Source organism: Macaca nemestrina, chromosome 17 (assembly GCF_043159975.1).
Source record: "Macaca nemestrina isolate mMacNem1 chromosome 17, mMacNem.hap1, whole genome shotgun sequence".
Classification (NCBI taxonomy): Eukaryota; Metazoa; Chordata; class Mammalia; order Primates; family Cercopithecidae; genus Macaca; species Macaca nemestrina.
This window is the reverse complement of record NC_092141.1, coordinates 11455391-11481932: the sequence shown is the minus strand read 5'-3', so window position 1 is coordinate 11481932 and position 26542 is coordinate 11455391. Positions and strand designations below refer to the sequence as shown.

At 44.5% G+C, this 26542-nt stretch overlaps 1 protein-coding gene across 5 annotated transcripts in view; it reads right to left on the bottom strand.

Annotated features, from left to right (window-relative positions):
* Positions 1 to 26542, bottom strand: part of LOC105473556 (shisa family member 6) — a 333829-nt gene that overhangs the window by 285589 nt on the left and 21698 nt on the right. For all 5 annotated transcript variants that reach the window (XM_071082355.1, XM_071082356.1, XM_071082358.1 and 2 more), the window contains one exon: positions 25528 to 25688. In XM_071082355.1, the coding sequence (XP_070938456.1) occupies positions 25528 to 25688 (161 nt within the window). The remainder of the gene's footprint in view (positions 1 to 25527; positions 25689 to 26542) is intronic.

Here is a 26542-nt window from a genome sequence, read left to right as displayed (position 1 = left end):
ATTTAGCCTCATTTCGCATCAGCCAGTGCAATCAAACAAGAAAAATAAATAAAAGGTAAGAACAGTTAAAAGCAAGAGGCAAGATCTTCATTGTTATCAGATGATAAGAATATAGATCTAGAAAACCCAAGAAAATCAGGGGAAGAAAATGGAAACTAGTAAGAATCTTCAAGAAGGTTGACAATGACAGAATTCGCAACAGGAATATTGTGTAAAGTAGAATCTTATTCTAAAAATGTAGGTATATATGCAAATAAAGACCAAAATGTAAACTAGTGGTTTTGAGTAAGATTATGAGTAGTTTTTGTTGTTGTTGTTGTTGTTAAATAGAGACATATCTTGCTACGTTGCCCAGGCTGGAGTGCAGTGGCTACTCACAGGCAGACTATAAGAATTAATATTTTAATATATCAGCAATAATTAGTTAGAGAAGGAAGAAAAAGAGAAAGAGAGAAGAAAACAGTGATCTTATTTACAATTATAAAAGCTATATAAAATACCTGCTGTTTTAGGAGTAAAAAATTTTTTATTAAAGTTATTTATTGAAGCACTGTTTGTAACAGTGAAAAAAAGACTACTATCTTCCATGGCCAACAGCAGGGTACTCACTGAATAAATTATGCTTTAGCCACATGAAAAGGTCCTATGCAGCAATAAAAGAAGGTTTTGCAACTCGCTGGGTATTTGGTGAGATTAAGGAAGTACTGATCATTTATTTAAGGGAGACAATGGCATTGTGGATGTATTTTTTAAAGGGTCCTTTTCTTTTGAGATTCATCCTTAAGATATCACAGATGAAATGAAGTTATATCTGGAATTTGCTTCAAAATAATCAGGGTGCTAGTGATGTGTGTATGACTGGGGAGTAATGGTGGGGCTCCAGATGAACAGGATTAGCTGAGCGGACAATTTTTGAAGTTGGGTGATAGAGCATGGAGGTTCATTAGACATACTATTCTTTCTACTTTTATATGTGCTTGAAATTTTCCATAGCAAAGAAAAAGCTGTTACTAATAATGATCTACATGCATAGCTTGTTTTTTATGTTCTTTTATGTTTATTAATGTGTAAACATATTTGTGATATATTATTCAGTGAGAAGATCAAGGGCCTTCCTTCTTTCCTTCCCTCCCTCTTCCCTTCCCTCCACCTTCCCTTCCCTCCACCTTCCCTTCCCTCCACCTTCCCTTCTCCTTCTCCTTCCCTTCCCTTCTCCTTCCCCTTCCTCTTCCCCTCCTTCCTTCCTTCTTCCTTCCTTCCCTCCTTCCTCTCTATTTCATTTTATTTCATTTTATTTTATTTTATTTTATTTTATGAGACAGAGTCTCATTCTGTCATCCAGGCTTGAGTGCAGTGGCGTGATCTGGGCTCACTGCAACCTCCACTTCTCAGGTTTACACCATTCTCCTGCCTCAGCCTCCCGAGTAGCTGAGACTACAGGTGCCCGCTACCACGCCCGGCTAATTTTTTTGTATTTTTAGTAGAGACGGGGTTTCACTGTGTTAGCCAGGATGGTCTTGATCTCCTGACCTCGTGATCCACCCGCCTCAGCCTCCCAAAGTATTGGGATTACAGGCGTGAGCCACCGCGCCTGGCCTCTCTTTCTTCTTTCTGACAAGGTCGCTCTGTCACCCAGGCTAGAATGCAATGGTGTAATCAATAGCTCACTGCAGTCTCAACCTTATGGACTCAAGTTATCCTCCTACCTCAGCCTCCCAACAGCTGGGACCACAGGTGCACATCACTGCTCTGCTAATTTATAGAGATGAAGTCTCGCCATTTTGACTAAGATGGTCTCCAACTCCTGGGCTCATGTGATCCTCCTGCCTTGGACTCCTAAAGTGCTGAGATTACAGGCATGAGCCACTGTGTCTGGCCAGGGAAGAGAAAATTTTGAAATATTGTATAAAGTAGAATCTCATTCTGAAAATTTAGAGATATATACAAGTAAAAACCAAAAGGTAAACCAGGGATTTTGAGTAAAATTATGAGTAGTTTTTTCCTTCCTTCCTTCCTTCCTTTCTTTTTCTTTTCTTTTCTTTTTAATTTTCTTTCCTTTTCTTTCTTTCTCTCTTTCTCTTTCTCTTTCTTCCTTTCTTTCATTTTTTATTTTTTTGTTGTTGTTTTTAAGTGACAGTCTCTCTGTGTTGCCCAGGCTGGAGTGCAGTGGCTACTCACAGGTACAATCATTACACACTACAGCCTCAAACTCCTGGTCTCCAGTGATCCTCCCACCTCAGCCTCCCAAGTAACTGAGACTACAAGCCCAGGCCACCATGCCTGGCTATTTTTTTCTTTTGCTCACTGGATTTTCACATGCTTCTAAAATGAAAATATTTTAATTGAGTAATAAAAATCATTAAAGTAAAAAAGATGGGGAAAATAGGAATAGGAGCCATATTCAACAAGAATATAGAATAGTCACGTCTGCTGGTCAACCTGCTTCCTTCCTCACATCAATAAACTTAAACCAAAATATTCATGTTCCCAGGCATTCAGGACATCGCCTTTTCTTTTCTATCATTCTGATAAGCACTGGAATTATTTCTCCTGAATCCTCCTTCCAAGGCTGGATGCATTGTTCTGCCTCTAAGAGGTTCCCAATTCATGTCATTTAAATAAGTAAACACATTTTGAGATTCTGGACAAAATATCCTGGGGTCCTATAAGGTCTGAATAGACATTTCACCCAATGAAAGAGCCTTCCTCTGAACTGGGATCTGGTTCCTTTGGAGAGAAGCTGAAGTTAGTCCTGACTCCCATGTGAGAAAAGCTTTCTCTGATTCCCCAGCAACATCTCTTTCCTAGTAACAGCTATGATTTTCCTTACATACATTCCAGCATCATTCAAATGCATAACCTTGGTCAAGGGCAGAATGAGTGGAGTGCAACCTAGAGGTACAAGCCAAGAACTATAGGAGAAAGGGAGGGAGCAGAATGAAGGCAGTAGATGTATTACAGGAGGCTTCCCAGAGGAAGTGGCATTTCAGTAAGTCTTAGGGGATAAGGCTTCCATAGGTGGTCAAGGGGTATGGGAATTCCTAGGGCAGAGAATAGCTAAAACAAAGGCACAGAATTGTGTAAGCCCAGGATGTGTGGATGTGTGCCCTTAGAACCTGTTCCTGAATCTTCAGTAGGCAAAGATGCACAGATATGCCCTAGTCCCTCATACGGTCTGGTCTGTGGAGTAGATGACAGACGGGCAGGGGGTGGGGCTACTCTGAAAAACAAGGCCCCCCCCTTGTTCCAGGCACACTCATTCCTGCTGAGGTGGCAAGTGATACAGTTCACAGTCAAGGATGCATTTCCTACATGGGGCCTCACCTACAAGGTCAGGAGTTTGAGACCATCCTGGCTAACACAGTGAAAGCTTGCCTCCACTAAAAATACAAAAAATTAGCCAGGCGTGGTGGCATGCACCTGTAATCCCAGCTACTCGGGAGGCTGAGGCAGGAGAATCACTTTAACCCAGGAGACTGAGGTTGCAGTGAGCCAAGATCGCACCATTGCACTCCTGCCTGGGCTACAGAGCAGGGATTCCATCTCAAAAAAAAGAGAGAGACACACAGAGCCGTACCACCAGCACCACCCTGCCTCTTATTCCAAGCACTGTCACTGCAGCCACAAGCTTCTACAAAGTGCACAAGAGCCCCTTCCCAGCTACGCTAATCTGTGTCTTGACCACAGGTTTTCATAGTAAACACACACCTCTACAGCACGGGCGCACAGGCTGTACAAGCCCAGGGGCAAAAAGGGAAACTGATTCCTGTCCCATCAGTCCCTCGCTCAAAGTAAGCTCTCATTAAATGCATACTGGATCAAACTCGATTAATTCCACAAAGGCCTCCAAGCTATTAGTAGGATTCATTTCTTAAAAGGTGTCACCATCATTATTTCAAACAATAAAACTACTCCCGTTCTCCCCTTTTTAAGACAAAACTTTTCCCAACTGCAAGGCAAGATTTGCTCCTCTCAAGGATTGAGGGGTGGTGGGATATGTCCCCCAGATGCGTCATTTGCAACAAGCTGAAGGGAAGGAAGCAAATGGCAGCAACTCCTGCAAAAATCATGCGACACCTCCAAGTCTCAGGATGAGGAATCCATCCCCGTCTGTCTGACACACCACATGGGATGTGCAAACCTAATCCCAGCTCAGGCTTCTAACAACTCATTTGAAGTTCCTCGGATCAAACTGGAATAAGCAGATACCCTAACTGCGGAGCCTCATCCAGGAAGATTTACTTCTGGCGTGTATGTGTGTATAGGAGCACATGTATCAATTAAACGTTGGAGTCAGTGCATATTTTCCAGGGTTTTCCCTTTGATGATTTCTTATCAGCCAAAAGACACACGTGTTAGCAAGATGGCCCGTGTTTAGCATCCTGAGCTGAGTGGCAGGCCACAGTGCCGGCTGGAGAGGGCTCAGTTAAGAAACCAAACAACTGAGTCGTCCTGGGGAAGCACATCAACTGCGGTTAGAAGAAGTAGAGGTGGACAGAGGAATGGAGCCCTGGACAAGGATGATTTGGGTTGAACACATCATTAAACTGTTTTGGTCTCAGCCGTAAGAACTGTATCTCATGACTGCTGCAAAGGTTAAGTGGGATTCATGCCAGTGAAAATATAAAGTGCCGTAGAAGTCTAATATGGCATCAATAGAATCATTAAAAAAACAGGATGAATTCCAACGGACATCCAAATTACTATAGTATAGAGAACTTTGTTCAAATGAGCACATAATCAGAAGCCATTCCTCAGTGAGGAAGTTCAACTGGAACCCATACAAAGAAAGAAGAAAATGCACTAAAAACATCCAAAAACATGGGGCAGACACTGTGAGTTACCTACCCAGTAGTCAACTTGTCCCCCCCTTTCCCTGCTAATAAATCCCACATTATTTAAGGCAGCAATATGTGCAGCTAAATGAGGGTCACTGACACTGCCCTTCTCCATTCCTGTTGCCTGGAATGTAGATAAAAAGCCTGGAGCTCAGGCAGCCATGTTGCAATCATGAGGTAACAAGCATAAAGATGGAAGCCAACCCTGTAAGGACGGTGGAAGAGAAAATGGAAAACGTCTGGTTCTCTGAAGGCATTGCTGAGCAACTAAACCGACTCCAGAAATGGCCTACTTTTGGACTTTTGACTAGGTATGAACATCAACCTTTATTTGGTTAAGCCACATAAAGTCTTCAGTTGTCTGTTACTTGAAGTTGAACATAATCCCAAATGATACAAATAATTCCCTTACTTTTGACTAGATAAGGTAGGGGGAGGGTCGTGCATGCCTATGTGTTTGTGAAAGTGCATGTAAATGTGTGTATGTCTGTGTGTGTGGTTTTGAGGTAGTCATATTAGAGTCAGTTTTCTAATGGAGGCTTTTCTGTGAAGCACAAGAGTTTCCAAACAAGGAAAACTTAGGAGAACTAAAAAGGAACTGGGGAACAACAACCCACCAAAAAACCTATCAAGTCTGAAGCACAAAGCACACAAAAAGCTTCAGCTAAATAACTCTATAGATTATTTTCCAATATGCCTCCTTAATAGCAATAGAAGCAATATAAGAGATAAGTTTCTCCACAGCACAGAACAGAACTGGAATTTTCCTGTTAGTCACTAAAGTTTTGTGTTCTTGAAACCCAAAACTGCACCTTACTTTCATTATATGCTTCTTCCCTATTCCAACAATAAAGGTGTCTGGCATCTGCAATGTTACATGGCATCTACACATTAGAAAATATTTACTGAGTTCATATGGCATGGTGCTAGGGTTATATATAAGTTTTGTGCAGTATCTGCTGACACCACTTTAATGTAATTGGCTTATTTTCCTTAATTCAGATTCAAAAGAACAGAAAAATTAGCATGTGCATGCATTTATTCAACATGAGGCTTTAGACCCACTTGATTTTAATTCTGTAGTAGACAAGTGGCTGTGCTTTAATAGGAGCAGGATGGAGAAGTAGAAAGAAAATCAGACCTTGAATCAGAAAACTTGAGTTGAAGTTTTGGTTTTAATATCTACTGGTGTTCAATGGTAGACAAATTGCTTAAACCTTCTGAATCTCCTTACAGAATCGCCTATTAAATGGAAACAATTACTTCTTCTTCAATAGGTTCACATGATGATTAACTGATACATATATATGTATATACATTAACAAACTACGTACATATATACTTGCTTTCAAAGAGTGCTATATAAATGCAATTTATTGCATATTTTGTCTAAAAGAGTAATAAGTAACAGTTAATATTCATGTGGGCATACTTAATAAAGTTCAATCGTGAGAAGTAAGAGATTTTGACTTCACTTATCAAATGAAAAACTTGAAGATTGGGTTGGGACAATATCTAAGCCTGGTGCTCCAAATTCAATGATCTTTGCACTTCGCCAGATCAATGAAACTATCCTGGAACAAATCATATACAAACAGCAGAACTGTTTTTTAATGTAAACCTATTTTGAGCTCTCCACCCTATAAACCTGAATGTGGAATGTGGTTTTGGGGAAAATTGGAGTGAATGACTCCATCTAAATCCCAGTTTGCAGGCTCAAGTCTAAGTGAGGGCTCCTCCTCCCACTTGCTGCTTGGCAGCTGCCCCTCTGGGTTGGGGCTGGGCAGATGCTTATTCATTTGTGTCTCTGGGTTACAATGGTGAATATGCAGTGTGATAACAGATGGAATGCCATGTATCTGGATGAAGCTGGAAACCATCATTCTCAGCAAACTATCACAAGGACAGAAAACCAAACACCGCATGTTCTCACTCATAGGTGGGAACTGAACAATGAGATCACTTGGACACAGGGCGGGGAACATCATACACCGGGGCCTGTCGTGGGGTGGGAGGCTGGGGGAGGGATAGCATTAGGAGAAATACCTAATGTGAATGATGAGTTGATGGGTGCAGCAAACCAACATGACACATGTATACCTATGTATCAAACCTGCATGTTGTGCACATGTACCCTAGAACTTAAAGCATTAAAAAAAAGAAGAAAGAAAGAAAGAAATACCATGTATCTAGTCCAAATCCTTTGCCCTCTTGCCCCTTCCCTACCTTCTATGGAGGAAGAACTTTCCACCTGGTTGAATCAGTTCTAGAACTCTACTCTGATGCTAAAAATCTGGGCAACAAATGAACAAGAGAATTATGCAGAGCAAGAATGCCTACTGATTTACATAGTAAAAAGAGGTGGTAACACCTGTAGATGCACTTACGTTAAGTTTGGGGACCTCTTTTGAAAAAGGAGTATTTGGGGAAGCAGCTTCTGTGGCTACGAAGGGCACTGAGAGTGAGGAAGATGAGGAAAGATTTTGTAAAGATAATTTGGCCTGTACCACAAAAGTATCATAGATCCCTTTGGGTTTTCTTCCAAGAGACCGAGTAAAGGTTGAAATTGCTCTTAAAAGAAAAAAAAAAAAAAACTTTTATGTATTTGACCATTGCTTATTTAAACGTCACATCAATGCAAGAGAGCCAGCTGAAGTCACTTTTGCTTTGTGTGAGTTATATTTTGAGAATGTTCTAGGATCAGCGATGCTTTCAGGTACTTTTTAGTCATGCTTGGTTGTTCCAGAAAGAAACAGAGAAGCTGAATAGCCTTATACTTATTTTAAAAATTGAACTTGTAGTTTAAAATCTTCCTACAAAAAATAAACAAAAATTCTAGGCATTGATGCCTTCACTGGTAAAGTTCTACAAAAATTATTCCACAAGATTGAAGAGAAAAAAACATTTTTTGGCATATTTTATGAAGTCAGCATTACTCTGATACCAAACCAAAATGACAAGAAAACAGAACTATGGACCAATATGCTTTACAAACACAGACACAAAAAGTTCTTAACAAAATTTTAGCAAATAAAATATAATAACATACAAAAATGGTAAGACATTATGACCAAGTAGAATTTATCCTTGGAATGCAAGGTTAGTTTAACATTTGAAAACCAATCAATATAATTTTCCATGTTAACAGGCTAAAAGGAAAAACTGTATCAACCTCTCAATAGATACAAAAGATGCACTTGACCCAATCCAACATCCATTCCTCATAAAAACTCTCTACAAACTAGCAATTAATGAAAACTCTTCCTATTTGATAAAGGGCATCTCCAAAAAACATAGAGCTAACATCACAAAGCAAAAGACTGCTTTCCCCCTAATATTAGAAAATAACTTGTCACCACTTTGACTCCACATTATACATGATATATTATATATTATATATATCACTGCTGGTGCAATAAAGCAAGAAAAAGAAATAAAAGGCATCTAAATAATAAGCGAAGAAGTAAAACTAGCTTTATTTGCAAATGGTATAATTGTAAAAATTCTAAAAATCTATGAAAAAGCTAATAAAACTGACAGGAGTATGCAAGTTTGCAGGATACAAGGTGATTCTATAAAAAGCAATTGTATTTTTATATACCACCAATAAACAATCAGAAACTGAAATGGTCAGTTCTTCAAGAAGGTGATTTTGAATGTGAATGTAAACACCACTATCATGATGTTGTCTCAGGAATTCCCTTTGAACAAATCCTGCCATTCAAGACCTCCAATTCTATTTCCAGCCCTCTTCTCTAACTTGCTCTCACACCATTCCCCCCATTGAGCATGCTGCTTCAAAAGGGCAGATCTATTCTCTCTCCTATGAGGGCTGATGTTTCTACCCTGATAGTTTTCCTTAAATCAACCCATTCCTATCTTGCTCAATTCCTCCACAGTTTTCTGACCATTCAAGTCTTATTTACCCTTCAAGGTCATAGTCAACATCCAACAGCTCTCAGGCTACCTCCTTGGACATTTGAACCTCTAGCACTAGGCCTGGTATGTAGCAGGCACTCAACAAAGCTGAAGAGAGTGAATGAACTTTCAGCATGCTCCTATTTATGTGGATGTCCATATACAATTCTCATCTGTACTCCTGAATTTATGCTAGTTTTTGTGTTGTATTGGAACCTCTCTCGCCGAACACCGACATGCAGCACCTGATTCTTAAGGATAATAAATGAACATTTCCATAATCAGTCTTGTGCATATTTTAAATTCTTACACAGCTATTATATTTAACTCTTCATATATATATACATCCTGTTTGTTTACTCAGATGGTAAGTTCTCAGTGGGCAGAGAATCCCCTCATTTGTTGCATTTGTTTGCACAGATTAATGACTCTCAATCTACCTGGAGTAAATTTCAATCACAGCCATCATATATCCTAAAGGTAGTTTCAAAACAAGACCTGCAAGGTGCTTAAGCAAACCTTTATGTAGCAACAACATAAACAGAAATGCCACCAAGGCTTGTTGATTCACGGGCTCTTATTTAAGAAGGTTTATATAGGAAAACATTTTGTTCCTTCTTAGAAAAAGACAAGGCTCAGAACACCCAAGCAGCCCTTCTGACTCACTCGAGCCCACAGACCTGAGGGTGCTGGCCAGCCTCAGCTAAATCTTTATTGCCCTCAAAGTCACCACAAGCTTCTTTTACAGGAAAATCTAAGGAGCCAGGTGTTTGCCCAGAGCAGCCCTGAGAGTGTGAGCCTGCTAATGAAAACGGAAAATGCAGGTCATTTCCCTAGTCTCCTCTCTCTCTCCCCCTCTTTCTCTCTCTCTTTTTGCTCTTTGCTATTCTTGGTCACAGTGACCTTACGACTGTGAATAAAAAACAATAGAAGGGTGGGAGGCAATGTTCAACCAGGGGAGTTGGGAGAGCGTGTCTTATAAGCTCTTGTAACCACCGCAGGCACCACCACAACAAACTGTTTGACCTTGAACAAGTCAATCAGCCTTCCTAAGCCTCTATTACCAAGGTGGTAATAGAAAGAATAATATTACTGACCTTATAGGATTCCCATCTAACAGCCTCTTAGGAAGAGGGCTCACATGAACCACAGGGCATTGCAGAGTTCCCTGTCCTGAAAACCACAGAGGAAATGGCCTGAGATCACTCGGATTACTGTGTGACACTGATCCTAGCTCCCTAATAGCAATACTATTAAGGGCTACCATTTTGTGCACATCAAACGCGTTCCAGGACTGTCCTTGTTGCTTTATGTTTATTGTCTAGTACCTCTACCAGGGTCTAACAAGTTGATATGAATATTCTTAAGTAGAGCAAAGGAAGGAGAGGCCCAGCAAGGTTAAGCAGTGTCTTTGCTCAAGGTTACACACCTCACCCTCTCTTTCTACTGTGACAGTGCTTCTCTGGTTGCCCTGGAGCTGAAATTGTGGCCTGAGGAAGACCTGCAAGCCCTGAACTCCCACCTAGGACTTTTGCAAACAATTGCAGGAAGTGTGTTTGTAGCTGCACTGCAAGGACTCAAGTCAGCAACCCCAAACTGGCCACTCAGGAGGACTCCATCGCACTTACAAGACTTTGCTGTTTTAGCTTCTTTCTGTGGAAAACACGGGGCTGCTTCTCTGCAGCTCACTCTTAAATGCCCCCAAAGTGCACCCCGGCCTCTCCAAGACTTGACTGGCAGCGTCTCTGCCTGCCTCGGCCACCCAGCTCCACTTTCCTGCCCTGCCCCGCCTCCCCAGAAGCCCCATTTCCTTTAATCTAATTCTTATGCGGAAAGAAACGCCACGTTTATTAAAGTGCAGGCTTATCTATTTCATCACAGATCTAAGCCACGGTGATAAATCCCTAAGCTAAACACACACAAAGGGAAATACGAAGCTTGAATACAGAGCGGAATAAAGAAACAGGGCAGGGATAAATGTGGCCTTCGCCCAGCTGCTAGCTGGCAGCCCACCCACAGTGGGGTCTTGATCTGGGAGAGGTTGCTCCTGCCTCCTCTCAGGGGTAGGCGGATGGAGCTGAGGCAGCGTCCGTATCAACATACTTTCTAGATGGCTCTGGCTAAACTTTCTCAAATGTTCTGGTTAGGAAAAACTGGCTCTGTTGCATCTTGTTAAACTTCTGAATAATCTAAATTGATTGCCTTCTCTTCATTCAGCACGTATGGGCGAGGAGACACAGGAGAACAGAGTCCAGAGCTCCTGAGAGTGCAGAGGCAGGGACCCAAAGATGAACAGGACACAGCCTCCGATGTCAGGGGGCTCAGTCGCGACACAGACTTAGGGACTGTCTGCAGGGATTTCCTCAATGCCTTGGCTTTGCTGTGGGGCAACATTCTGCAGCCTCCATATCAGAACCAAAAGTAGAGAAAAACAGCATCCTTAGAGCTTTCACTAATCTCTCCAGGAGTCTCCCAGTGACCCTCCCCATTCTAAAGCATTCACAGTCCATCTAGTGACATAACTGCTCACATTCACAGTGGAAAACACAGAGGGTAGCCACAGCAGCTCACTTCACCTGATGTTTTTGATACCAACTGTTTGCGGTAGAAGCATTACACAGTCCCCTTGTGGGCCATACTGTGACACAAATCATTAATTGCCCCCCAGTAGCCATTCTTCTCTAGTCAAAGAACTCCTATTAATTGATCACTTGGCCACTGAAAAGAAAAACCACATTAGTTAATGTGATGTAAGTAGGAGTGGTATGACAACTTCAAGCAAGTGTTCTTAAAGAAATGAGGTATGATCTTCTTGGTCCTTTCTTCCTCCTGATGTCTGGAATGCAGACACGATGGCATGAGCTCAGGCAGCCATCTTGGGCTATGACACGGAAGGCAAATGCTTAGGAAGCCATAGCAACGAGATAGAAGGAAACTCGACACTGCCTGGACACTGTAGAGCGCATATCCTCCCTGAAGTGACTTCTTTTACAGAAGAGAGAAACTTCTCTTCTGTATCAGCAACTGTTACTTTAGATATTCCGTTATTTGTGAGCATACATAATTATAATCACTGCCCTCTGTATAATGTATTAAATAAGAGCATTCATTTTGTCACTCATTTATTCAAGAAATAGTTACTGAATGCCTACTAAGTGCCAAGATCTGTGCAAAAGGCACTGGCACTGTGAATAGAGTGAGCAAAGCAGACATATCCCTGTACTCAAGGCACTTACAGTTCAATGCCTCATTGTCGATTTGCTTACCATTCTGATGAGATATGCCCATGGCTGCATTCAGGTCTAGATCTCTGGGAGAAGAAAGTCTGTAAATGTACATGTGGGGTGTGTGTGTGTGTGTGTGTGTGTGTGTGTGTGAGAGAGAGAGAGAGAGAGAGAGAGAGGGCAAGAAAGAAAGAGAAACCGTGGGTGGGGAGGGAGAAACCAGATTCTCTGACTTCCCTTGTAATTACTCTGGCAACATCCACTGGAGAACTGAATACCCCAGCTCAGTTCATCTGCCGACATGCAAACATTTCCAATTTTCCTTTGGGTAAGACCTCTCAGCTATTCATTCCAAGTCCTTGGACTGACCTGGTCATTCTCATCAACTGTTTGTTCTGGCCAAAAATCCTTGGAGTCGTCTGTGACTCCTGTCTTCCCCTCATACCCTCCATACAATCAATCAGCAAATGTTGTCATTTCTATCTACAAATAAATCCTGAACTCTCCTTTAGATATTAGTATTAAAACAATGACAAATTTCATAAACCTGGTAATTGTATCACAGTTATGTCAGTGAACATCCTTGAACTGAGAAGATACATATTGAAGTTGTCCTGAATGAAGAGTCATAATATTGGCAACTTGTTCTCACATGATTCAAAAATGATGATGATGATGGTGATGATGATGATGACGATGATGGTCATGGTGATGATGGTGTTGATAGCAGTGGTGATGATGACGGTGGTGATGGTGATGATGGTGGTGGTGATGTCAGTGGCAGTGGTGATGGTCATAGTGATGATGATGATGATGGTATTTGTGATGGTGTTGATGATAATGGTGGTGGTGGCAATGGCCAGGATGATGATGATGTTAAGGAAAAGGAGAGGGAGGAAGACAGAGAGATAAAGAGAAGCAAATATGTTACAATGTTAACAACTAGCAAGGGCATCTGGGTGTTCATTGTATCATTCCTGCAAGTATTCCATTGGTTTGAAATTGTTCAAAATAACAAGTTAAGAAAAATAAACACTGAAGAAAGTCTTTCTCACATCTTCCATCACTGACATCCCAGTCCAAGTCCCATCTCCCTCCTATCGCCCAGGTAAAGCAATAGCTTCCACTTCCTAGGCCACCTCCCCTCCAACGCCTTTGCCCCTCCAGAATCTAGTCTCGATCTGGTGCAGTGGCTCACACCTGTAATCCCAGCATTTTAGGAGGCTGAGACGGGAGGATCACTTGAGGTCAGGAGTTCAAGACCAGCCTGGTCGACATGGTAAAACCCTGTCTCTACTAAAAATACAAAAATGAGCCAGGCGTGGTGGCATGAGCCTGTAATTCCAGCTACTTGAGAGGCTGAGGCAGGAGAATTGCTTGAACCCAGGAGGCGGAGGTTGCAGTGAACAGAGATCGCACCACTGCACACTCCAGCTTGGGTGACAGAGCGAGACTCCATCTCAAAAAATAAATAAATAAATAAATAAATAAATAACAGAATCTAGTCTCAAGATGGTGGCCAGAATGATTATAAAAACCACATGTCAGATCCTATCTCTACTCTGCTATAAGCCCTACAAGAACTCCCATGACATCCAGAATGAAACTCAAGATGTAGTGTGACTACAGGCCCCCCATCTCTTGACTTCTAGCCCTTAACATGTCTCTATCCCAGTTCTCTCTACTCCAGCCGCTCTTGTCTGTTTTTCATACCAAGCAGGATTTCACTTCTGCCCTAAACACCCTTTCTCCAGATGGTCACACATGGCTCAATCATTTGAGTCTCGGCTTCAGTGATCCTTCCTCAAATCAGGTGACTTCCTCTCACTTCTCATCGCTTCCTACTTTCTTTTCTTGCTCTCTTTCTCTTCAAAGCCTTATTGCCCGATTTCAACTATATGTCTGTGCGTTTATTTTCTGCCACCTCTAGCTGAACGTAAACACCATGAGACTAGAGACTTTGTTTTGTTCACTATATTGCTGATGCTTGACATCCAATAAAGGACCAAAATCACTTTTGAATGAATGAAGGAATCCATGAATCTGGAGTCCCATCTTGCCATCCTCCTCCTCTGGCTCTCAAGGTGCTGCTAACGAACTGTGCTCCTCACACCTCCTCCTCTGTTGGTTTGTCACTGTAGACCCCCAAAAGCCTCCTCTCCAACCCCCGTTGGAGGGTCCAACCTTGCCCCATTCCCCTGCCATTAGAACAACTCAGTCATTTGCCACCTCCACAGCAGGGACCCCTACCCGCTCCCACACATCTTCTACCCCGCCAGGGACACAGTCCATATGTTTAATGGAAAAAAAAAAAAAAATTCCTCCTGCTCAGAGCAGCCTTCCCCACTAGAACACAGAGTTCCAGTTCCTTCCTGGCTGTTGTCCTAAATCTTTAATCACTCCTGTCTGTTTACAGAAAAGCCACAACCAATCTTTCCAAAGGAATTGATCACTGTGCCCTTCTGCAAACCTTTAGTCTCTTACACATCACTGTTCTCCAGGCTCCTGTGGACCCCAGTTTTCCATCCTCCAGGAGTACCCTCCACCCTCCTCCTCACCCATTCAATCTTACCTGCCCTTCAAGCATTCGGTGACGCTCGCCCTGACCACACAACCTCCCTCTGAGCGTTCTGAGCATGTGGCCTATAATTGTGGAGGGGCATCTGTAGGGTCAATTATCTTCTCGTGTTGTCTCAACTTCCTGCGCCTGGATTTAAGCTCCTGAGGCCAGGATTGTATCTAATCCACCTTCCAGCTCCTGTAGGCCCTAACCAAGTGTTCAGCACACAGTTGGTGTGTCACATCTAGTTAGGGATGCCTCCATGCCGTCTCCTCCTCCATCTTTGGTTTCTCAAATAGCCTATGGACATTAAGCCTCTGAGGAAAAGACCACTAAACGCCACTCAGATGGAGGCCAGGCTCTCCCTCCTGGTGAGAGCTCCCACGCTCCACATCCCTGGGGGCCAGGGGCATATGGCTGGTCTCCCTCGTGTCCTGCTGCTCAGGGCCGCCCTTGCCCAGTACCCTTTTGCTCTTGTCACTGCACCTCGCTCTGTCACTTCCTTCGTTTTGCCAACTCATGGAGGTAATTGCGAATTCTAACCCTGTCCTCCGTGCTCTGGCTTTCGCTCTCACCGGCACCTCGTTTTGGGAACAGCCCGGCCATATTCTAAACCCTCTGGCTCCCTGGGCATGGTGGTGAGTGATTAGTGAGCCAGCTCAGGGGTTCTCCTTTCTCCCCCGGCCACGTGGGGAGAGCAGGCTCTATCTGCCCCGACTCGGGCTTCCTCCTTGGTGGGAGGGGCAGGGGATGGGGTCCTCTCTGGCCAAGCCTGTGCAGCAGCCAGGCAGGACGAAGCCCTAAGAGTGGGACATGCTGGGCATAGCTGGTCCCACCATCACAAGGGCAGCCCCTCTGGCTTCTGGAAAGCTTTGCTTCTGGGCACACCCGTCCTTAAGGCAATCCTATGCTGGGAAAAGTCACTTATCTCCCAGGATAAGAACACAAGTGCTTAGCACTCACTTTCTTTTTTTTTTTTTTTTTTTTTTTTCTTATTTTTTGAGATGGAGTCTCGCTCTGCCACCCAGGCTGGAGTGCAGTGGCCGGATCTCAGCTCACTGCAAGCTCCGCCTCCTGGGTTTACGCCATTCTCCTGCCTCAGCCTCCCGAGTAGCTGGGACTACAGGCGCCCGCCACCTCGCCCGGCTAGTTCTTTGTATTTTTTTTTTTTCAGTAGAGACGGGGTTTCACCATGTTAGCCAGAATGGTCTCGATCTCCTGACCTCGTGATCCTCCCGTCTCAGCCTCCCAAAGTGCTGGGATTACAGGCTTGAGCCACCGCGCCCGGCAGCACTCACTTTCTGAATGGCATAAAATGAGGAATTAACACTTCCTCTCAGGACAGGCCTGGCACTGAGAACAGAATGGTGATTTGGCCATAAGTTTTACCTGGGCTCTGACCCTGAGTCACGGAATCCCAAGAGAAGTGCAGCCAGTGAGAGAGTGAGTCCCGGATATTGAGCTGCCTAGGTCAGACCCCACACCCTGACATCGACAAGTCGTGCACCTGCGGGCAGGCCACCCATCACTCCATGTCGCTGTAGCCTCCTATCTACTGGGAGGGGGACAGTGCCTACACGAGGACTATGACAAGGAAGGCTCCTAGCCCAGGGCCTGGACACTCAGCCCTCAACAAATCCCAGCTACTGTTTCTATGATGACATGCGAAAAGTCGGACCTTGGAAGTTGCTAGGCCAGCCTTCCTCTCAAGCTGGAAATGCCCAACTTGCTCGCCTCCTCTGCTTCAAATCATCACGGAGTGAGCAGCTTGTTGCATGGCAAGGTGGCCTGACCTGGAGCAGGGGGGCTCACATCAGGAGAACGCCTGCCCTTGTGCTGAGCAAGAGTGGCCTCCTCTGGTGTCCTCCCCACGGCCCTAGATAAATGCACTGCAGCAAACGAGAAGTGTAGACAAACACTCCAGCCATGAAAACAGCTGGCATGCCACCCCCTTGCATCTGGATTCCAGGTTGTTTCAATGCAGCCTAAAGACATAGCTGTTTCCAGAGCTCTCAACTTGCTCTGTTCATTCACCCTGAACCCTCGTGACTCTCTCATATGACCTACTGTTCCCTGTGGGATTTACTGGGACTTCTGACCCAAATACGGGGTTTGCATCATGCTAGTCACTTTTTGAGTATTTACTGGACAGCCTGAGTATGCCAGGCTCTGAGCCAGGGATTGGAGATTGTCAGGTGAGCTATGCTGATACCAGACACACCTTAGAGAAACCAGACAGCCCAGAGGAAGTTAAGTCAATCTTCACAACAACACAAGCAGGAGAGTTTATACCCAGTTTACAGACCAGGAAAACTGAGGCATGGAAGGTTAAGTAAAATGATCACTACTTCCAGCTAGTGAAGGCAGAATGGGGTTCCAAACTGGGGCCAACAGTCCTAGTCAGCCCCCTCCACTGTGTCTCTGCAAGGACGGAGGAGCCCAGGGTGCCACGAAGGACCAGTGGAGAAACGCCTCCAGGCAGGGAGCCAGGGAAGTGAGAGCCATGTGGGGGCCTGGGAGATAAGGAACAGCAGGCTAGGCTGTGGGAAAGTGAACGAGAAGAGAACATTCCAGATCAAGCAAAGAGCAGAGCATGGCTGGGGAGCTGTAGAAGACAGAGTGCATCCCCATAACGACCCAAAAGTGTTTGAGTAGGCAGAGCTTTGGTGTCCGCGGAAGGAGTGGCAGAGTTTCTGATGGCAGAGACAAAAAAGCAGCTCTTCCCAGAATCCCCCAAAACTGTGGGAAGGAGGTTGCCTGGTAGTGGAACGCAGGAGATGGGCTGAGGAGGAGGTAAGGGGAGCTGACGGAGAGGCAGCAGGTGTAGATAAGTGTTTTGCAAAGCTCAGCTGTCGGGGAGAGAAGAGACGGGAAGAGTGTGAAACGGAGAGCGGGCTCATCCTATGTGAGGGTAAAGAGGCTGAACATATCCCCAGGCTGGAGGAGCAGAGCTGCTACAGAAGGGGGCAGGAGGGGAAAGGTGGAAGTCCAGGGAGCAAGGTTCTGTGGACCAGGAACAGATGGGGTCCCAGGCACAGAAGGGAAGGTGAGCTTTGGTCAGCAGAGGGGGTCTTGTTAAATGGAAGATGGGGCCGGTGTAGCTCATGCCTGTAATCCCAGCACTTTGGGAGGCTGAAGCAGGCAGATCACCTGAGGTCAGGAGTTTGAGACCAGCCTGGCCAGCATGGTGAAACTCTGTCTCTGCTAAAAATAAAAAAATAAAAAATAAAAAATTAGCCAGGCGTGGTGGTGGGCAGTCACCGAGAAGGTCAGGGCTGAGGAGAGCCAAAGTCTGCCCGGGTCCCTCTCTTCCTGCACCCCTCCCCTCCACACCTTTCTCTACCAGCTCTGTTCCTCCAGCATGGGCATGTTTTCATGTTTCCCCCCACCCTTCACCCCTCACACAGGATGAGCCTACCCTCCATTTCACAGCCTCCCCGCCTCTTCTCTCCCCGACAGCTAAGCTTTGCAAAACAGTTGTCTACACCTGCTACCTCTCCATTTGCACCCTGGAGACCCTGGGCCCCACTACAACATGATTCACTCATCAGCCCTCACGAGCCCTGGTTCAACCGGCTATAAAATCCAAATCAAGCAATACCTTGGCTCAAGTCTCAGGGAAGGAAAGAGGGGAATGGGACCTGACATTGACAGGGCACCTCCTGGGCTCACAGATCTGTGTTTGCCATCCATTCCCCTATGGAATCCCAGAGAGGGACGTGTCTCTGGTCGCATTCCACGTGAAAGGAAATGCCGCATGGAAGATGGCTAGGACTTTCAGAGAGGGGCCGACAAACTAGAGCCCACAGGCCAAACCCTGCCCATTACCTGCTACTGTAAATGACATTTTATGGAAACACGTCCAAATTTTATTAAAACACACATCCATTCATTTACTTATCATCTATGGCTGCTCTTGTGCTTCAAGGGCAGAACTGGATAGTTGCCACAGAGATCTTATGGCCTGCAGAGCCTAAAATATTGATGATCCAGCCCTTTCCAGAAAACGTTTGCCAACTCCTATTTCAGAGCCCTGGACTAAGGTCCAGGCTGTCCAAACCAAGGGGCAATTTGGTCTTTGGTTTGTCTTATTGTGAAACCTACAAGCTCTTTCCGCATCATCTTGCCCCCTCTATAGGAGGGTGTCTTCCTGTGGAAAGAGAAGTCAGAGAAAGTCATAGAAAGTTCTCTCATTAACCTGTGGTGTTCACTACTTGGCAACCAGAAAACAGAAATCAGATCATCACACTTAAATAAACTCCTTGCCAAGCACGCCCGCTCACGCCTGTCATCCCAGAACTTTGGGAGGCCGAGGTGGGCAGATCACGAGCTCAGGAGTTCGAGACAAGGCTGACCAACATGGTGAAAGCCCGACTCTAGTAAAAATACAAAAATTAGCCAGGTGCGGTGGCGTGCACCTATAATCCCAGCTACTCAGGAGACTGAGGCAGGAGAATCTCTTGAACCCAGGAGGTGGAGGCTGCAGTGAGCCAAGATTGCACTATTGCACTCCAGCCTGGATGGCAGAGCAAGACTCTGTCTCTAAAAACATAAAAACTTACAAAATAAAAATAAATAGGTAAAATTAATTTTAACAATCAGTGCTTGACAGCCACATGTAGCTAGGAACCAATATATTGGACAGTGAAGACTTAAAATTGTCTTGCTCTTGTGTCAGATGTGCTTTGATTGCTTTCTATCTATATTTATGTCACCTCCCACTTAAGTGACCCCTGTGTGTCTCAGTTTCCTCACAGGCCAAGCATAATTCTGGCCAGCTAATCTCACCATCTCCATAGAGCTCCAAAACCTTATGAGGCTATCATCTCAGACTCCTCTAGAACAACAGTTCTGTTTCTTTCGGGGATGACTGAGAAAAGAAAAGTCCTACTTCCTACGAGACGCTGAGACTCATCAGAAGTTTCCCAGCTCAGCTGCACAACCCAAGTTTTCTGGCTTCATGGGTGGCCCTAAACCTGTCCCTGGGAACAGGGACTCTCTGGGCTGCCTGGGCTTCCAAGGCACCCACGCTTTCTTAGCAGGGTGTAAAGAACTGGGACGGCACCCTGGATGATAGTCTTCTGAGCCCAGCCATGGAAGCCGCCCAGTTCCTGGCTGCACTGACCCACGGGGTTCTGGGTCAGCCCCAGACAGGAGGAGAGAGGCCATGGGGCTCGGTAAGAAGCCTGGTCAGGCCGGGCACGGTGGTTTACACCTATAATCCCAGCACTTTGGGAGTCCGAGGCGGGTGGATCATGAGGTCAAGAGATCGAGACCACCCTGGTCAACAGAGTGAAACCCTGTCTCTACTAAAAATGCAAAAACTAGCCGGGTGTGGTGGTGGGCGCCTGTAGTCCCAGCTACTTGGGAGGCTGAGGCAGGAGAATCACTTGAACCTGGGAGGCAGAAGTTGCAGTGGGCTGAGATTGCGCCACTGCACTCCAACCTGGGTGACAGAGCAAGACTCCATCAAAAAAAAAAAAAAAAAAAAAAAAAAACAACAACAACAACAAAAACCTGGGCACTGGACTCCAGGACCTTCTGGCTCAACCAGCTGGCTGGTGATCAGCCTATGCGCTAAGGGATGGACACCATACTTACTTTACAAAGAGGGCTGCTACATGGGGTGCAGTCTTCAGTATGCAGCTGCATAACCAGTGCCTGTGCTTGGATCCTATGCCCATCCAAGTCAAGGACCATGTCATCCTTCATTCATTCCCTGAACCAACAGCTCTTGAGCAACTAGGATCTTCCAAGTGATGTTCTTGGTCCTAGGATACCACGATGATAGGAAGAGAAAACCCTTGTGTAGCTGGGGCTTGAATTCTGATGGGGACAGATGATAAACACATGATCCGAAAAATGTATGATGTTAGATGATGTAAGTGCTCTAAGAAAAGTAAAGCCAGAGATGGTAACAGAGGAGAAGGTTAGGAAAGGCCTCTCCAGAACAGTGCTGTTTGAGCAAGATTCCACAAAACAAATACCTAGTGCTAGAAAATTTGAGGCTACAGGAACAGAGAGGGGGAAACATCTCAATGCAAGAATACAAACGGCATGAGAAGAAACAGTGTGTCTGGAGAAGACTAGTGTGTCTGGAGCCTGGGAGGGACGCAGAAGGTAGTAGGGGTTGAGGTCAGAGAGGCATGGGGGGATGGATGGGAGCCAGGGCATGCAGGGCTGTGGCAGAGTGCCCCTCTGCCACCTGTTCAGCCTTCATTCTGGGTCTCCATGAAGCTTAGAGAGTCATGACCCTTGGCTCCCTTTGTCTGCCATTAATGGATATGGCTTTGACAACAGGCAGGATGACTGGCTGTTCTTTTATACAACTCACAGTGGTATGCAGATGGGCATGAATATTTACTGTCTCCAAATGATGTCACTCTTGATAAAGCGAATCTGGATATCAACATTCTGTAACCTCAGCACATGATCTCATTACTACTGCCAGGAATGGGTACCCCACTCTCCCCAGATGTCCCAGGACAGGCTCCTTAGGAGGGGGTGAGGTGAGGCAAACATGCTAAGTCTCTCCTACTTCCCATCTATGAAAAGCGAGCCCACAGCAAGCCTCTAAGGTGCTGGACTCAGGGAACTGCAATGCTCGGTATGGTGCATCTCTTCATGACTCCACTTGGTCCCTTAAACAAGCTTTTTATTTCTACTTATGCCTGCTTTTGCCCAGGGGTCTCCATTCGAAGCTCCATACTGACCCCCTGCCTCTCTCAGATGAGCCTGAGTCTTCCACTCCCTTCGGCCCCACCTGTTGAGAAGAGGACTGGTTACGACAGCCACACTCACTCTGCCTAACCAGTCTCCATCTTGCAGATCTTGATGTGAACCTACATTCAATAATCTTCAAAGAATCTCTTCCTTATTTGACAGCTTTCCTCCAGTTCCCTCAAAACTTTAAGAGCTCAGTTTGCAAAGTTTTCTGGACTGGAGAACCACGTGGGAAGTTGTTTTTGTTTGTTTCTTTTTTTAATATCAATGCCAGGTCCTACTATAGACCAAGTAAATCAGAATCTTTGGGATGGGGGCAGGCATTGGTATTTTCAGAATTCCCCACACGACTCCAATGTGTGACCAGGGCTGAGAATCACTGAGCTAAAAGAGGTCTTCTTCAACTTTATCATGTGTACAAATCCTCTGAGGATCCTGAATGCAGCTTCAGATTCAGTAGGTATGGGGAAGAGCCCAAGATTCTGCATTTCTAACAAGTTCCAATGGAATACAGTTGCTGCTGGTCCATGGACCGCACTTTGAGTAGCAAGGGTCTGCAGGCAGCCAGATTTGAGGGGTAAGGGATGAAAGCAGGGTTCATTGGTTTTCTACATTCCAACCAAGTGTTCCGTATGTGGCAATCTTTAAAGCTGGAAAGGGGCTTCCTGGAAGAGTTGGGGTAAAAGGCTCTTATAGAAGGGGACAGGATTTTTCTGCTAATGTGGGATTAGAAACTCTCACATCTAAGAAATGTTACAGGATCCATTCGCTATTATGCATAAAGTGCCTAGCAGAGTACCCAATACATAGTAAGTTCTCAATCTGTGGTACTTGTGCTATTATTGTTTTCATTATTACTGCAGGACTCTCAACCCACATCCCAAACCAACCAAGCATGTGCTTTCAATGTCCAAAACTCTGACCAAGCCCCACAAATTACTTTCATCCCCAGAGGATGTGCCTCAGACGGCAGCCAACCACAGGAAGGCTTGAGTCCAGGGACCTTCATCCCAGACACAACCCCACGGACCCTGCCTGGTCTAAGGACACCAATGGATTGCCTTTGGTTCTTTCATTCATTTGATTCATCTTCCATGAGCTGTGGATGTGCCTCCATAGCCTGATCATGGCTAAGTCAGTGTTTGCTATGTATGGGGACCTGTCTTCAGTGCTTTATTTGGTTTAACTCATTATACAATTAAAACAACTCTGACCTACAGGTACGATTGGCTTCAATAGCAGACAAAGAAACTTGGAAAGACAAAGAATCTTGCCCAATATCACATACATAGTAAGAGACAGGGCCAAAAGGCAAACTGAGGAAGATACTTAAATGCTCAAGTTTTCCCGGTGCTTCTCAAACTCTAATTGCTAAGCGATTTCACCAAATTACAGGTTCTCATTCAGCAGGAGAGGTAGAGTCTGGGATTCTGCATTTCCCACAAGCTCTCAGGTGATGCTGATGTGGCTGACCCACCGAAACCATCTTGAGTATCAAAGCTACTCATATGCTCTGATGCCTACTGGTGTTACTGGATATCTTCCTTAATAGCCCCCTAAAAACTTACTACCATACTCCTACAACTGATGGTTTGTTGATTTGATGAGTGTCAAAATTACGGTAAATTTCCACTCTGAACACTTACGCAAAGTTCTGTTCAACTTCTGCTCAAACTGCAATATTTTGTGGCAAAGGATATCAACTGTTTGGAAAAGCATTGTGTCCATTATAATCTGTAGAAGCTGCAGCTTGTGATGAAATTGCTTTTAAATTTAAGCATCACAACTGAGAATGCTTTCTGGGCCAGGATACTATTCCCATCTCCAAGCGCAAAGTGAAGAGTTCCAATTTGAGAAATACAGGAGGAGAATTTCTTGAAACATAGAAGTGAATCATGTAACTGGAAGCTTTCCTTCTCAGCTCACTAGAAGAGATGAGGTATATAGAAACCAGAAGAAATGACAAATCTTCCTGCTCTGTGAAGGGTATTTAAGGGCAAATCCAGACTGTCCACCTAATCAGTCTGGATTCAGCGGTGGGGAACTAGCTCGCTTGAGAATGAGACAAAGAAAACCCAAACAGAGAGCGGGGAAGATAAACAACCAGGGGTGCTTTTGATGCCAGAGTGACCTGAAGTTTCAGAGTCACAACAAGGTTCTGGTGGAGACTGACTTCAAAGGATGAATCCTTGGAAAAATCAAAATATACTACTCAAAGGTGGTGATAATACCAGAGTTGGATTCAACAGTGATCAGTGACAAAAAGGATTAGCTACAACGGTGTCTCTATGCAATTCCCACAGCCCAGTGACTCTCAAACTTAGTTCCACATTAGAATCACCTGGGAAGTGTTAGCCACCAGCACCCCCCACCCACCTCCATTCTCAGACCACACTTCTACATCAATTCAATCAGTCTCTGGGGGTGGGGCCGAGGCATCCTTAATTTTTAAAGATCCCCACTTGATTCCAATGTGCAGCCAAGTTTGAGAACCACTGGCTTAGGTTTTCAGTGTTTTCACTCATAAAATGAAGGAATCCTTCAGAACCAGTGATTCTCACCACTAGACACATGTTAGAATCACCTTGGGGAGATTGTTTAAAATACTAATGTGATGCCAACACCATCCCTAGAAATTCTGGTGATTCTGTGGAGCCCAGGCATCAGCATTTTTAAGATCTCCTCAGGTGATTCTAAAATGCATCCATGTAGATGACCACTGGTCCAGATGTTTTTACCAAGATTTCTTCTATTGCTTATGTTTTAAGGATCTATGGTGTTAAAGCTGAAAATGCATCTTAGACATTTTGCAAATGTGGAGTCCCCATCTTTACCTTTACAGCCGGGATTTTTAACTTTGGATGAATCTATTAACTCCCTTAAATCATATACAAACTGTTGGATGAATATAAATATGTATATGTATTTCTCAGGAGGCAGTGTCATCTCCTTTTATTAGGCTCTCAGAAGATTTAAGAATTCTATTTTAAAAGCAAATATTAGGTTTCTGACTTAATAAATTTAAGAAAAATAAAGAATAAATGGAAAATAAATTTGATCTCATCAGCACTTTTGCTATAGTTTGGATTTGGTCACATCCACTGCCACCTAGTGGTTATATATCCTTATTGCAGGCTTAGTTCAGATCACATTGCCCATCCTCTGAAAACTACAGAGTAATAGATGTGAAGATTTCAGATCCAAGTATCAAAGTAAAAGCTTTCTCTGGGACTAGGATTAGTACCAGTAAGAGGCTAGCTGGAAACACTCACTACAAGAGATGACTTCCCAAGCTGTACTTGTAAGGAGACTGTCCACTCAGATATTTTGGATTCATACCCTTAACTGGGTAAGGATATTATGGTTTCCTAGTTCTTACTATTGTTAATTATTTGCCTTGGCTTGAATCTTGTTTTTCTCTCTCACTAATCATGTAACCTTGGGAAAGTTACTTAGCCTTTCCATTCCTCACACAAAATGGGGATAATATAAGTATTTCTAAGATTGCTGTGGAGAATAAATAAGAAAATATACATAAAAGGCTCAGCATGACTCTTGGCACAGAACAAGATTCCAATAAATATTTAGGTTATATTACTGTTATTACTGATTTTTTAATTATTATTAACATCTCAGTGACCTTGTTCAAGTTACTAAATTTCCTTGAGCTTCATATATCGACCCGTATGACAAGGAAAATAAGCCCTGCCATTTCCTTCACAGTTATAGCAATGATAAGTACAAAAAGTAGAATGTATATTGTTATTTTATGGCAACTCATCATACATCCAGGGAATCTACAGAGCACAGGAAAAGGACATGCAAAAATACAGATGTTAATTCTCATCCTCAGGAAGGAGCTCTTTGAGATCCCAGTAGTTGAGCAGGTTCTACAGTGGGGTACAGTAATTTATTGTCACATATCTAGCATCCTACTCAGCCTAAAGTTTCCCACCACATGGGTGAATGGATGGCCATACCCTGCTATGGATGCTGCAAGCTCCTTTATACCAGCCACTCACTAGGTCACACGTGCCTGAAATTGTCAGTTCGCATCCAGCCCAGACACTGACCGGCAACAGTCTTGCCCATTCCAAACTCACCCCAGGGAGAGAGTCCCAAAAATCTTTTGCAAGCCTGCCTGTCCATCAGAGAGTCGCTCATCTCACCATCATATGTCCACAACCTGCCCCACCAGAGCAGAAACATCTTGAAACCTCTCACCAGCCACAGCAAAGAAACAAGGTGCCCAGCTGTTACTTACCTGGAGTCTGCTTGGCTGTACGCACAGGAGTGTAGTGGTTTTTGGAGGACGATCTGACCGGCGTGTTCTCTTTGGGAGAGGTATCGATAGCCGAGATAGTTTCTCTTTCACAGTGTGCTATGGGGATTGGTCCCTGTTGTCTTAAGATGTCAGCCAGAGCCCTAAACAAGGAGGAGATCACATAATGAGATTCACTGAGCAGGTGTGCACACCCATGAGGGGAGTTGGCTTACTTTCATATGCCCTTTGATTTACAGAGATGCAGGAAGAGAGAGAGACAGCGTTCAGCTCTCAATAGTCAGCTACATCTGGTGTTGGTCTCAGTGGGGGACACAGGGTAAAGGTTACCATGCCTGGAGGTACAAACTAAAAGGCTGGGGCTATGGTTTCTTTCCTTAATTCATTTCACGTTAGTAAACTCTGAGCCCTTTCAAAATACTGGCTCCCCAGATATCCACCTATGCCAGGCAGGTACCTATAGCAGTTGGCCAGTGGAATGCCACTATGGTGAAGGGCTGAAACCATCGGCCTCAAATTCAGCAGCAGGTCACTAATATCAGGGGACCACTTCATCATCCAAAACCACACACTGAGTATCATGTACTAGATACTGGAGACCCAAATAAGTACAACACACAGCTCCTGTTATCAAGGAAGGGTATGATTGAGCTGCAAGGACAGGACATAGAGATGAAAAGATAAAAATCAAAACACGTGAATGGTGCAGACAGTCAAGACAACTGGAGTTTAGAGGAGGGAGCAATCACAAACACAGGGAAAAAATACACAGGAAGAAAGAGAGACAGGCAGAGACTCTGCCATAGCAGGAGAGACCCGTTCCCCTGCAAGAGGTCCAGCTACTCAAGAGAAAGCAGCTTTTGTTAACTCAGCGCCCAGCTTCAACAACCAAACATGCAGTGACTGAGGACACAGCATGCATCAGTCACTGAAGAGAGAGAGATCAATGGGACCCAATTCCTGCCATCTAGGGGCTCATAATTTAGGGGGAAATGCT